This window comes from Schistocerca piceifrons, chromosome 1, assembly GCF_021461385.2.
Source record: "Schistocerca piceifrons isolate TAMUIC-IGC-003096 chromosome 1, iqSchPice1.1, whole genome shotgun sequence".
NCBI classification, from domain to species: domain Eukaryota; kingdom Metazoa; phylum Arthropoda; class Insecta; order Orthoptera; family Acrididae; genus Schistocerca; species Schistocerca piceifrons.
In genome coordinates this window covers 516,621,711-516,634,662 of record NC_060138.1, presented here as the reverse complement: position 1 = coordinate 516,634,662, position 12,952 = coordinate 516,621,711, and the positions used below count along the sequence as shown (strand labels likewise).

At 40.2% G+C, this 12,952-nt stretch overlaps 1 protein-coding gene across 1 annotated transcript in view; it reads right to left on the bottom strand.

Annotated features, from left to right (window-relative positions):
* Nucleotides 1-12,952, bottom strand: part of LOC124797979 — a 225,771-nt gene that overhangs the window by 126,279 nt on the left and 86,540 nt on the right. Inside the window, exon 6 of the mRNA XM_047261158.1 lies at nt 5,868-6,039. Coding sequence (XP_047117114.1) covers nt 5,868-6,039 — 172 coding nt within the window. The remainder of the gene's footprint in view (nt 1-5,867; nt 6,040-12,952) is intronic.

The window sequence follows — 12,952 nt, the reverse complement described above, 5'->3', positions numbered from 1 at the left end:
GTCGCAGAGGTCTGAATTGTTTTTTAACCAAGTCTCAACATCCTACACTTCCTACAAAAAAAATAATGTACCCACTTTATGTGATGAAGTCTATAGTGTCTTTTGACATTTTAAAATTTGTAATTAATTTGAAACTAGAATCACAACATAAAGATCCAATATTAAATGCACCCCCTACTCACACACACACACACACACACACACACACACACACACACACACACACCGATTCCAACACCTCATGGTCTTCATTATCATCATTTCCATTAAGCACATGTGTGGGCTTGAGGTTCAGATAACACTGCCAGTACACTTCCAACTATAAACTATTACCACTACAAACACAATGTAGACACTAAATTATGTTGTCAACCCTAGATAACAACTGAGCAATGCAAAGCACTGAAATTGTGATTTGTGCTTTGGGCTTTGGAACCGGATATCCGAGAAACTGGTGAAACAGCTTTTCGTGAATGATCATATATACATTGTGGGGCAACAGATATAGATAAAACTCGTTCACCCCGAGATCAACAGATGTCAGGAGCATGCATTCATGCCACAATCTCAAAATCAATAAGTGTACTTAGGCCCTTATGGTTCTCTGAGCCTCACTGTATTTCAATTAAATTCATATGTTGAAGTGATAAGAGCATGGAGATTTGAACTAAGCGTTTTCATATTACCATTCCTCAACCCAAAACATTTCACTGCAACAAATAGATGTGAAAGTCATCTATTTGAACAAAAGAATCCATACACTCATAGCAGGTAATTTTCTGGCACTAATTTTCATTCCAAAACATGCAAAACACGCAAAAGATGAAGATACATGATTTTTAAAAATGTATGTACCATGGGACTTTCACTATTAGTTATCACCATTAAACAGTTACACCAGAGCAGTAGATTGTGAACCCTTATAAATGCACCCTTAAAAGTTCTATAGCCTCTGTGATTCATATATTTCAGCGTCCAGATGCTGTTGCTGTAGCTCAAACATTCAGACAAGTCTCTAATCTGTCTCATTGTCACCAGAAATTCTGGACTGCCCTTTGCCAGCCATTCAAATAAGCAATCCTTAAAACACAGGGAACGGGCAGTTATAGAGCAAGCATCAGATATCTTGCATTTCTTGTATCAATGACACACTTCCTCATTCTAGAATATTGCAAAATGGTCCAAATTTTCTGCTGTATTCTTTACAATGGCCTAATTGTTTTGCTGTTGAGTGAGTGTCACTAATTTTAATGCTAGTTACAGATAACTGCAATATGTAATCAAATTCTGGTACAATCAAATAACAGTTATTGTGTGTCAACATAGACTTACTTTACCTAAAATGCAGTTCAAAAATTATGCCACCTTGTTTCTGTCATTACCATATTCATTCATCATTTCATAAATCACCCACCATCACTTCATCACAGTGACATGTCCCATTTCATGTACAAGCACTGTATGATCATGATCTAATGGATAGCTGTTGAGAAGCAATGTGAATTTAAAGTATGGCAGATATGAAAATGGGCATAAAATGTTAATTGATCAATGTATTTTCAGTGGTGGAGCAGTGTAGCAGTCATAGAAAAAAGTCACAATAACAAAAAATGATGATTGATCAATGTCTTTTCAGTGGTGGAGCAGTGTGTCATTCATAGATACAGTCACAATACTTGGTTCAAATGGTTCTGAGCACTATGGGAATTAACTTTGGAGGTCATCAGCCCCTAGAACTTAGAACTACTTAAACCTAACTAACCTAAGGACATCACACATTTCCATGCCCGAGGCAGGAGTCGAACCTGCGACCATAGCGGTCGCGCGGTTCCAGACTGTAGCGCCTAGAACCACTCAGCCACCCTGGCCGGCCAGTCACAATAGTTGTTTGACCTTGTACACAGCTGTGCAACTGTAAAATCAGCATTGGTAAACAGGAACAGCAAAATCATGGAAGGACATGAGAGTACTGAAAAAAATTGTTTACTTCAAAATACCATTCTGTATGCTACATAAATATAAGCAATATGAACTTGATATCTGAACAATGCAAAATCCAGTCAGAGTCTTGGAGCAAGTTTGGGCCAATGACTTGTCACAAAGTCACCACAAAATTCTCATCTGGCACTTGTACAGAGATTCATTAGATATAAGTGAAACTTAGCCAAATTGGTGTAAAAAGGGCAAAAATTCAAAAGGGAGGCATTACTACTTTCTATAGTCTGACTAAAATTACTTGACAGTTGACATCTGTCACTTTTTGATACAGTGTTGCACAACCACTGCTGGGTACCACTCAGTTATAGGTGACAAACAAACACAGTGGATACTTCACAAATGCTGTTAATGTGTAAAACAGAGCAACATTGCACGTGGCCGCCACAAGGTGTGATGGATGGAAATGGCCGATGCTCTGTTGACAGCCGATTTTTAAGTGACCAATGACGAACTGCTGTACACACCATGTTTTGTAGCCCTGAATTTAAACTCATGTCCTAACCTAACCAAATGATGTCATGCAATTTATCCAAGAAAACAGCAATTAATGATTTTCTGCAGAATAAAAATTACAATGGCTTTGTTCACTGTGATTAAAGCTAACCACTATGAGCAAAGTGAAGACAGAAAATTTTCAGTTTCAGCACTAAAAGAAAACTGTAATTTCTCGTAGTCAGTGGATAACTGAAACTATCCTCACACTGGCCACATGATTTATTGCGTAACCAACTAGGATTAGTCCTGGTTGGCACTGGTTGAAGATTATATGTGACAACTAGATTCCAAACGAATAAAAAATGATAGGAAGGAAAATAAGAGCAAATAAAAATGTCAATTTGATTTTGAAAATGATACAGCATTTTGAAAATAATACAGCAAAGTACTAGAAATTAAAAGTAACATTTACATAAATTAATTGAATAAAAATAACAATCAAAGTCTTTTGATTAAGATTCAGAAAAAAATTTCTCTGTGTTTGATGAGATTTGAACCTATGACCTTCTACACATAAAGTTAATACACAAACAACTGTGCCACACCACTACATTGAGAAAGGTTGTTATATTTATGATTCAGCCTTAAAAAATTCAGCTTCACACAATTTCATGTGAAGCTTATATAAGTAGGCTAATCCCTGTGATTATATGAGGGTTGTTCTGAAAGTAATGCCTCCTATTTTTATTCATAGAAACTACAGGAAATACATAAAGCACAACAGCACAGCTAGATAGAGCAATATTTCAGCTACAGGCTGTCATTTTTCCACATAGTCACCACCATTCAATGCATTTTTGCCAATGACGAAACAGAGTCTGCATGCCGCACTTGTAAAAATTGGAACCAGCTGAGGCTAACCATTTCCTTACAGCTTTGATAACAACATCTGAGTTTTGAAAATGTTTGCCACATAGTCCATTTTTCTGAGGCCCAAAGAGATGGAAGTTTGAAGGTGCTAAATCAGGACTGGACGGTGGATGTGGTAAGATAGTCCAGCCGAATTTTGCAATGAATTGCGTGGTCGCAAAACTGGTGTGGGGCCTGGCATTAACATGTTTCTGGTGAAAGCTGGGCTTTTTCTCTGGCCTTACCTGGAAATTCAGGCTTTCAGCTTAGTCAGTGTTGTCTTGTAGTGTGCTGAATTGACAGTTTCTCCAGACTCCAGGACATCCAAAAGACCCACACCCTGGCCACCCCAGAAGTCTGTGCTCATCACTTTGCCTGCAGATAGTTGCATCTTGAATTTCTTCTTCAATGGATAATTCACATGTCGCCACTAAACGGACTGTCTTTCAGATTCCAGCTCGTAGGGCGACATCATGTCTCACCTCTGGTGACAATACTATTCAGAAAATTGTCACCTTCAGCTTTGTATTAGTCCAGCAGGTCCTGACAAATTTCCATTTGGTGAGTTTTTTGTTCTTGTGTAAGCATCTGCAGGACCCATCTCGCACAGACTATCTGATAACAAAGATGTTCCAACATTGTTTCCAAGACATTACAACTGACATTCAGCTTTGCACACAATTCTGTGGTCATTATCCGCCAATCAGCATGGATGAGTTGGTCAAGATGGCCTTTATTGCTAGGGATGACAGCTGTGCAGGTCAACCAGGCCATAGCTTGTCATGCACACCCTACTCACCACCTGGAAAATACCGTACCCATCGCCTCACATTGCTCACATCTACTGTATCGTCTCCATACACTTTTAGCACGTGTCGATGAATTTCAATCACACCAATTTCTTCAGCAGTGAGGAATTCAACCACGCATCACTGTTTTATACACACATCCGTATCAGACTCCATTTTGGAACACTCCTCTGCTGGCGCCTCCTACCACAGAAAAGCAGAACAACCTCCAAATGAAAGAGGAAGGATCAAGCATTAGCACTACACCAACAACATCTGGCATGGACCTCTGAAGTCATCACAAAAAATAGGAGGCATACTTTCACAATGACCCTCGTAAGAACTGTATATGTGATGTTGAATCGCATCTTGTGCTGAAGGATTCAGTAGCGTTTGATTAGCTCTATATATGAAACATGCGTATTTCGTTAGCACTGGTGTGTGTGTGTGTGTGTGTGTGTGTGTGTGTGTGTGTGTGTGTGTGTGTGTGTGCGCGTGTGTGTGTGTGTGTTTGATGTGGTTATAATGTGTAGTGAAATACAAAATAAAAGGGAAGGGCCAGATCTATAACTCAAGATCCAAACACATCAAAAAAGAGAGGCAGACAGAGATCAGCAAGTGAACTAATTAATTGTTGTGGCAGCTTGGTAATGTCGAACGGTTTGGGTGTGACGTTGAGCACCCTGACTGGAGGAAACCAGCTCCAACACATGAAGTGTCAACAATAAAGTAATTTTAATTAGATTATAATCTGATAGGCCTAGAAGGATGGTTTTGTCACCACAAAAATTATAGTTAATTGGGATCAGGCATAGAAACTAAGTCAATAGCTAGCAAATGTGCTTTATGTTTTACCTCTCATTTTCCACTACCAATTCCATATTAAATAAATGAGGTTTCTTTGTTCATTTATTTCAATGTTTACCAACACAAAACCACAAACATATTTTTCAATGAAGCAAATCCCTCACAACTAAATTTTCATTGGCTGCACACAACACTTCCAGAGCATCTTTCTCCTCACTGACTTGAAATGTAACATGCATTAGAACAAACATTTTTAAATGATCGTTTTGCAAATGAAACACATTTTTCAGTCCTCTGATGACAATTTGTTTGTTATTTACCTATCACACAGGTAAATCTGTGTCCTTATTTGACCTCAAAATTAATCATTGAGGTTACTCTTCTACACTTCATTCCAGTTATTCTGCTGGTATATTGAAATTTTACATAAACACACAGTAACAACTTTTCACTTTCATGCTAATTATTGAAAATTTTCTGTATATGATTCTATTCACTACTCTACATTTATCATTTGCATATGTCATTTAAAATTGTTTCTAAATCTGAGCCACCACCTCCCATTAGATAATTTGAACAACATTATGTAGCCAGTTTTCCTGGCCCAGTAAATCATTTACTGTCACTCTGAATTTATTGCAAAGTGAAGAGATAAACTGCCAAAAAAAGTCAATCAGAAGAAAATGATGAGGATAAAGTGATATGTTTTCCTTACCATGAAGTAGGACTGACAAACTCTATAATAGTGAAAAACATAAAATATCAGTCCTTCAGAACAAATAGTTGCAACTGTCTGATAAGCCAAGCTTAATTGATGTGACAGTCCCAATAATCAGTTTAACTCTTTGCTTTCTACTGTTTGTAGTTTCAGATGATGACAGGAATCATGAAGCCTTCAGTTATTACTGAGTATCGAGAAATGCTACAAACCAATGGTGGATTATCCAGAGGTTCAACAGCTTGAAGAAAGGATTGATAATTGAATCCCATGTCATCACTAAAGTACTGCAGTAAGCAAGTTTGCTGATCTCCAGGAACATCCAGTCCAGCCACTTGCAAGGCTTGTCGAAATTGTTCTGGACTAACATGACCACACCTGCGTCTGCAATAATAGCAGAAGAGAGTATTTAAGATACAGATTGCAAAGTTAAGGAAACTTGTAAGAAAATAAGTGAACAGTCTCATTAGAGTAGTGGTTCCCAACTTGGGAATTAATTTTTCTGAGGCTAAAAAACAAAAAGTGTTCAATTAAGATTTAGTAACGTCTCTTAAGCAGTCCTTAAAAATTAATATGTCTTATACCATTTCACTAGAAACCAATACACTGCAGATCATTACAACTGCAACACCATGAAGACAGCATCCAACAGACATAAAACCAGCAAAAAGCATAGTAATTGCTTGAATATGCAAATGATTACCATTTCATTGCAACTCACAAAAAAGGTAAGAGTAACACGTCCTCATTCCATATGAGAGTAAAGATTGGGTACATGACTCATAAAGTCACACTTTTTTATATATAAAATTGTGCTAGTAGGAGAAAAGTTTACCAACATGTTTGGGAAGCCAACAGCGGCTGAACGTAGAACTATCATGACTGTGGTTTCTTGTTACGTCATATTGCTAATAACACTGTTTGGGATCCCACTGTTGTCATGTGAGTGTGTAGTCAATGAATTCTGGAGGCCATAGTGAATGCACGGCAGGATCTCGGTGGACTCTCAATGAAGAGAGCATGAGAGGACATACATATTGTTCTTTCACACACTGTCACATACCTAGATTCTGAAAATAGGCTTGTTTGCAGTGAGACAAGTATCCACACACACACCATGCAACAATGTCTGCAGTACCACAGACTGTCAGCACGGTGACAACTGTTGCCACTTCCCTTGACACTGCAGCAGAGAGGTGCATCAACAATAGTCTGTCTAATGATGGTACTGAACACAGGAGTGGCAGACAAGTCCCAGTTATGCATACATCATCATGATGGACATACCCATGTGTGGAGACTCTGAGAAGAACAAATATTGCCAGATTACATTTGTCATAATCAAGCAGGTTCAGTACCAGGTGAGATGCTATGGAATGCCATTGGGTTTACACCACGATCACCTCTAATTTGCATAGCTGACATTTTGAACAGCAAGTGTAACATTTCTGACGTGTTAAGACCAGTGAGTGTGCCCTTGCTTTGAGGTCTCCTTCGCCAGGATAACACAAGACCACATGTGGACAGTGGAGTCCTGACTGACTTTCACAATGACCAGCGGGGTTAGAGCTGTTGTTGGTGCAAGAGGTGGCAGCTCTGTGCACTAAATTTCACATCTTGCATACCCCCAAATTACCTAAAAATTTAATCATGTATTCTTGATATTATACTGCATACTCACAAGTAAAATTTAGTTACTTGCTACACTTCCTGTTTGTATATATTGATAATGTTCACTGTCTTTATTAATAACCTACACACATCCAATTAGGTCTTCATCTCAGACATTTCTTGTCTGTTAGAATTTAGCAAAGAATTTCCTCAGTTCATCTTCAATCCATTCACCCATCTAATTATCCCACCCATCTCCAGGTCATTTTCATGATGGTCATAATTATGTCTTTGATTCCAGTCTGAACCCAATCAATTTGTCTGCCTGTCTGTTCTAGTAATTCCTGTCATTCACCTCTCCAATGATCAATGAACAGCTCTCAGATTTTGAATACTCTCCATTACAATCCACACTCACTGCTGTTTGCAAAAATTGTTAATATGAATGGACCTTATATTTTAGAAACACTGGAAACTCCTTTTTGATAACCAATGTGGTGTACTAAAAGCACCCCAGATGTTTTCATCACTTGTTATCAGTAGTAAATTATATTAGCAACTATTTTCCTGATTTTTATCAACAAATAATTGTGTGAAGTCTAAGACTATTATAATAAACAAAGGGATATTTTCAGACAGTGAAATTCCAACCAAAAAGCAATGTCTTGGATTTCGTATCTCACTAGAAACTATAGAAAAATGTCTTGAGAACACCAGTTTAATTTACCACCACTTACATATATGAAAATGGACGATCTGCTATGATAGCAATGAAAAGAAAAGTTAGGGACATAATGAAATTTCATCTTAACCTACCATATGTATCACTCAACACCAAGGCCAAAATAAAAAGGATTACTAAAAATAAGCAGTACCAATTGTCTCATTGAGTCATTATTTCTTGGTCTAATAAAAACCACAAAAATAGGTGAGTTTTATTTCTTTGCACATTAACTAATTGTAAGTATTATTGTCATTTGTCACTACAAAAAATGTGTTACTTTTTTCACAACTTGTTCATTTAAATGTACAATTTTGTTGAGGGTATCAACTCTCATCCATGAGTAATTGTCTCAGTAAGGTTGGGAACCACCACATTGGAGAAATAACACAATATTTATGTATAGCACAATCAATCAATAATGTTACTATATTTGGCACAATACTGTATTTGCATATTAGTTCAAACAATTAAGAACTCATTGTCATGTACATGATTATATTTTATACTATATTTTTCCTGTGACTTTATGTACATGAATCAAAAATAAAATATTAAAAAACGGCAAATGAAAACCACCGGAGTGGAGAAGGGGGGTGGGAGTGGGGGGGAGGGGGGTAATTCCATATGAGTACATTTTATGGGAGAATGATTTCAAAAAATGCAGCATGACGACTCAAATACTAAAATTCTGCTCCTGGAACCTTCTTTTATTTTTTGTAGTACAAACTTATGTGAATAACCATAATACTTTCAGCTATTTTTTAGGATTACATATCTCAATTAGTAAAAACAGAACCCTTATAGAACCACTTTGTTGCCCCCGTTTGTTTGTCTGTCCATCCAACTGTTAAAAACCCTTTTTCTCTGGAACAGGTACATGTATCAAGTTAAAATTTGTGTCACATACTGAGGCCCATGGTCCCTTCACAGTGTGAAACACTGAAGCCTCTAAGTCAATGCAATCAAAAGATACAACTATTTATGCCACATATTTTAATATTCGCAAACTCATTCATGAAAACTGACAGGATACTTTCCGTTGGTCTAGAACCATGACACAAAGATGATGGCACTTTGGGACATGCAGTATATTTGAAACCAGCCCATACGGATTTATATTTACATGCAAATAGCTGCCACCATCCTTCGGAGATGATGTGTGTCCTCAGAACTCTGGTACACAGAGCACACATCACTGCTGACAAGAGCAGTCTCGAGGGTGAGCTTTTCCACTTTAGAACAATTTTTGAAGCCAGTGGATATTCTCTACAGCAGATACATATGGCACTATGAATGAAACCAAGGAGTCGGCATAAGGAATGCAGAAGATGACACAGAAAGTTTTAAATCCATGATTTTTCTGCAATATGTGGGAAGCCTGTCATCAAAACTAGTACAGATCATCAGCAAACACAAAGTGAAAGTCATTTTTCATCCTTCACCAAAGACAGCAGCACTCCTGAGTTCTGTTAAAGGTGATTTGGTGCTTTGGAAGCCTGGGGTTTATAAGATCCTCTGTGAGTGTGGCCATTCAGACATTGGACAGATGACACGTACAGTTCATGAGAGATGAACAGAGCATTGCAGGTACACCTGGCTCTTACAACCTAAAAAATTGGTGGTGTCAGAACACTGTATTGACACTAGGCATCCTCGACTTAACCTTTCTGGGACTCAGTAGTGAAAGAAGCAATTGAAATTCGATTGATGATAAATTTAATTAATAGAGATAGCAGCCTCAGCTTGGACAAATCAGAGTATCCAGCACTTTCTGTAAGACATCACAGTGCTACATTGATATCACTGTGCCGATCAACTGTGTAGCCATGGATCTAATTTCATGAATATGTTATACCTCTTTGCTGCCAATCAACGTCTCTGGCACCTTGTGTTTCTGTAACTGCATGCACAGTGTCTAGCATGTGAGTTTAAAAAGTGCTGGAGCATTGGTCACCTCAGCTCACTCTGAAGATGGCTGGATGGCATACAGACAAAATATCACAAGAACAAGTGAAATTTATGAGGCTGCACACCTGAAATTTTATGGAATGAAAAAGCCATCCTAATTCCAACACTGAACCCTGCCTCTCTCAGTTCATACCTACAGCCCACCTCACCTAACCACCCCTCGTCACCATCTCCTGGCCCCTCCCCAGTCACCTCCCCCCCCCCTCCCACTGGTCACCTTCCAAGAATCAGGAGTTCCTTACCTCCAATTAGTCTCCATCATCCTTCCCCAAGTCCCTTCTAAGAACAGCAACCTTTCAGCAGAGGAAAGGACAGCCTTCCTAGCATCCCAAAACCCAAAACCTCTGGTAAGTTCTGATGATATCTTCATGATCTGGACTCAGGACCAACAGAACATATCCTCATTCCTTCACAACTTAAACACCTTCTCTCCCAGCTGCTTCACCTTGTCCTCCCCAAACCAGCATGCCATCTTCGTAGATGTTTACCTCCTCCTCTCTAATGGCTCCATCCACACCTCTAACCACAAAATTGCTCCCATACAGCCTTTTGACCCAGGAAACGCACATCTGCAGTGACAAGATTTCCCTTTTTCAGTAAGTTGAAGGTCTCACCAAGGCCTTAACAGAGTGGCACTATTCCAAGACCTAGTCCATAAACAGGTTTCCTGCGCCATTCCCCAAACACATCCCACTCTTCTGATCACATTTAAGAGCCAGCTGCAAAAGACTATCCCTGCCATCACCCCGTACCACCTCAAGACAAGAACAACTGAACCACATCCTTCATCAGGGTTTGATTATCTATTGTCATACCCTGAAGCGCGGGACATCCTACCCAAGATCCTTCCCAGAACTCCTAAAGAGGTGCTCCATCATCCAGCCAACCTCACTACATTCTATCCATCCCTTTGCCACTCCCAATCCCAACCTCTTGCCACAGGGATCATACCCCCATAGAAGACCCATGTGCAAGACCTGTGCAATCCAGCCACCCAACATTTCCTATCCTAGTCCTGTTACAGGCTTATCTTACTCCATCATAGGTCAGGCCAACTTGAAAGCAGCCATGCTCTACACCAGCTCTGCTGCAATCATTGACTACCAACCAACCATCCAACAAAATGAATGCCCACCACCAAACTGTGGCCAGGAGCAAAGTAGACCACCCTGTTGCACGATATGCAGCTGAACATAACATGCTTGATTTCAATGGTTGCTTCACAACCCAGGCCGTCTGGATCCTTCCCTCCACTACCTTTTTTTTATCCTTATAACATGTTCTCCACTCCCAGAATTATCCTGTGATCTACCTAAGGTAACCTACTGCCCAACACCCTCCACCCAATAGTTTCCACCCCCTCATCCTATCACTTCCACACTTTTCATATTCCCTCACCCTCTTTGTGTGTCACCCTCTGCAAATGTAATGGCCCATCCTTTCTCCTTCCCTACTCCCTTCATTTTCTGTTCCCCACTCTTTCCCCCACACCCCATCCCCTGACACTACGCCTGACAGTCTCTACTCCGTGCATGCCCCACAAGACAGCTCTCTTCTCTCCCCTCACCTACGAAGTAGAATCCAAAATTTTTGGGACTGGTACTGCCATCTGGAGAGTAGGAGTAGTAGATCTTTGCACTGCTAGGTGGCGAGAGCTGCATATCTGATGAGTCAGTGTGCAGAGTGGCATTCAACTGGGAGGACATGTTGCGTGTCCATAGTGATTTCCTTATGGATGGGTGGAGAGGGTTTCAAGGGTGCACGACGGCGAGGTCTTCAGTGCCCACTCAGTATCAGATTGAGACAGGTGTCAAGAAAAGAATCATAACTATAAAACAGAATGTAAAACAAAGGAAAAAAGCTTGGAAAAATATGTTCCTACCCACACCGAAGCATGGGACGAAGCATGCCGTCAGCAGTAAAACGTGGACAACCCAGGAAGAAAGTGGTAGAGGGAGCTAAAGCAATACAGCAGATGGTAGTGGCTGGCTGACTGCAAGGAAAAAGGGAGGAGCCAGCCACTGTGCAATAAACTAAAACCTCCAGCCTAAAAGTTTAGGCCAGAGTCCAGACACATCACAAAACTTTAAAACCCTAGACACACATGTCTCATCATTAGCTAAAACACAGGGTAGTTCGCCATCAACTTGTGCTTCTGCCCTGGCATCACGGTATAAAATGCAGTCTGTTAAAATGTGCCGGACAGAGATGTGCACACCACAAGCATCACAAAACGGGGGATCCTCCTGCCATAATATAAAGCTATGTGTGAGAGAACAGTGCCCAATCCAAAGACGTGTGAGGGTCACTTCTTCCCGCCTGAGCACCCGGTAGGAGGTATGCCACAGCCGAGTTGTTGACTTCACCAACTGCAGTTTATTGGTCGTCACCGCCAGCCATTCTTCCTCCCACAACTCCATGCACTTCTTGTGGAGTGCAGAAATGACAGACTGCAAGGGAACAGGAGACTGGACCACATCCTGCTCTCTGCAGGCTTCCTTGGCAGCCCGATTGGCCTTTTCATTGCCCCATATTCCTACAAGACCAGGCACCCAGCAGAAGGACACCTCCTTACCCCACCATTGGAGCCAGTGCAGTTGGTCATATATCAGCTGGACCATCTCCTCAGTTGGGTACAGATTCTGCAATGATTGTAAGGCACTAAGATAATCAGAGCGGAGGAGAAATCGATTGCTCCGAACATGATTCATCCGCTCCAGTGCCTTCAGGATCGCATGGAGCTCTGCTGCGAAAACAGTATATTCTTCAGGGAGGCGAATCCAGGTAACATGATCAGGGAACACTACAGAACAGCCAAGGAAATTCTCCTGTTTGGAGCCATCCGTGTAAACGATGGTAAAACTGTGATGCGCATCTAAAATGTTAAAAAACTGAGATTGGAATGTAAAATCTGGTGTACTATCTTTCTTAAAATTAGTCAATTCTAAAATAAGTCTCTGGAGGAGCCTAGGTGGAAATCTGCTCCAACTACGA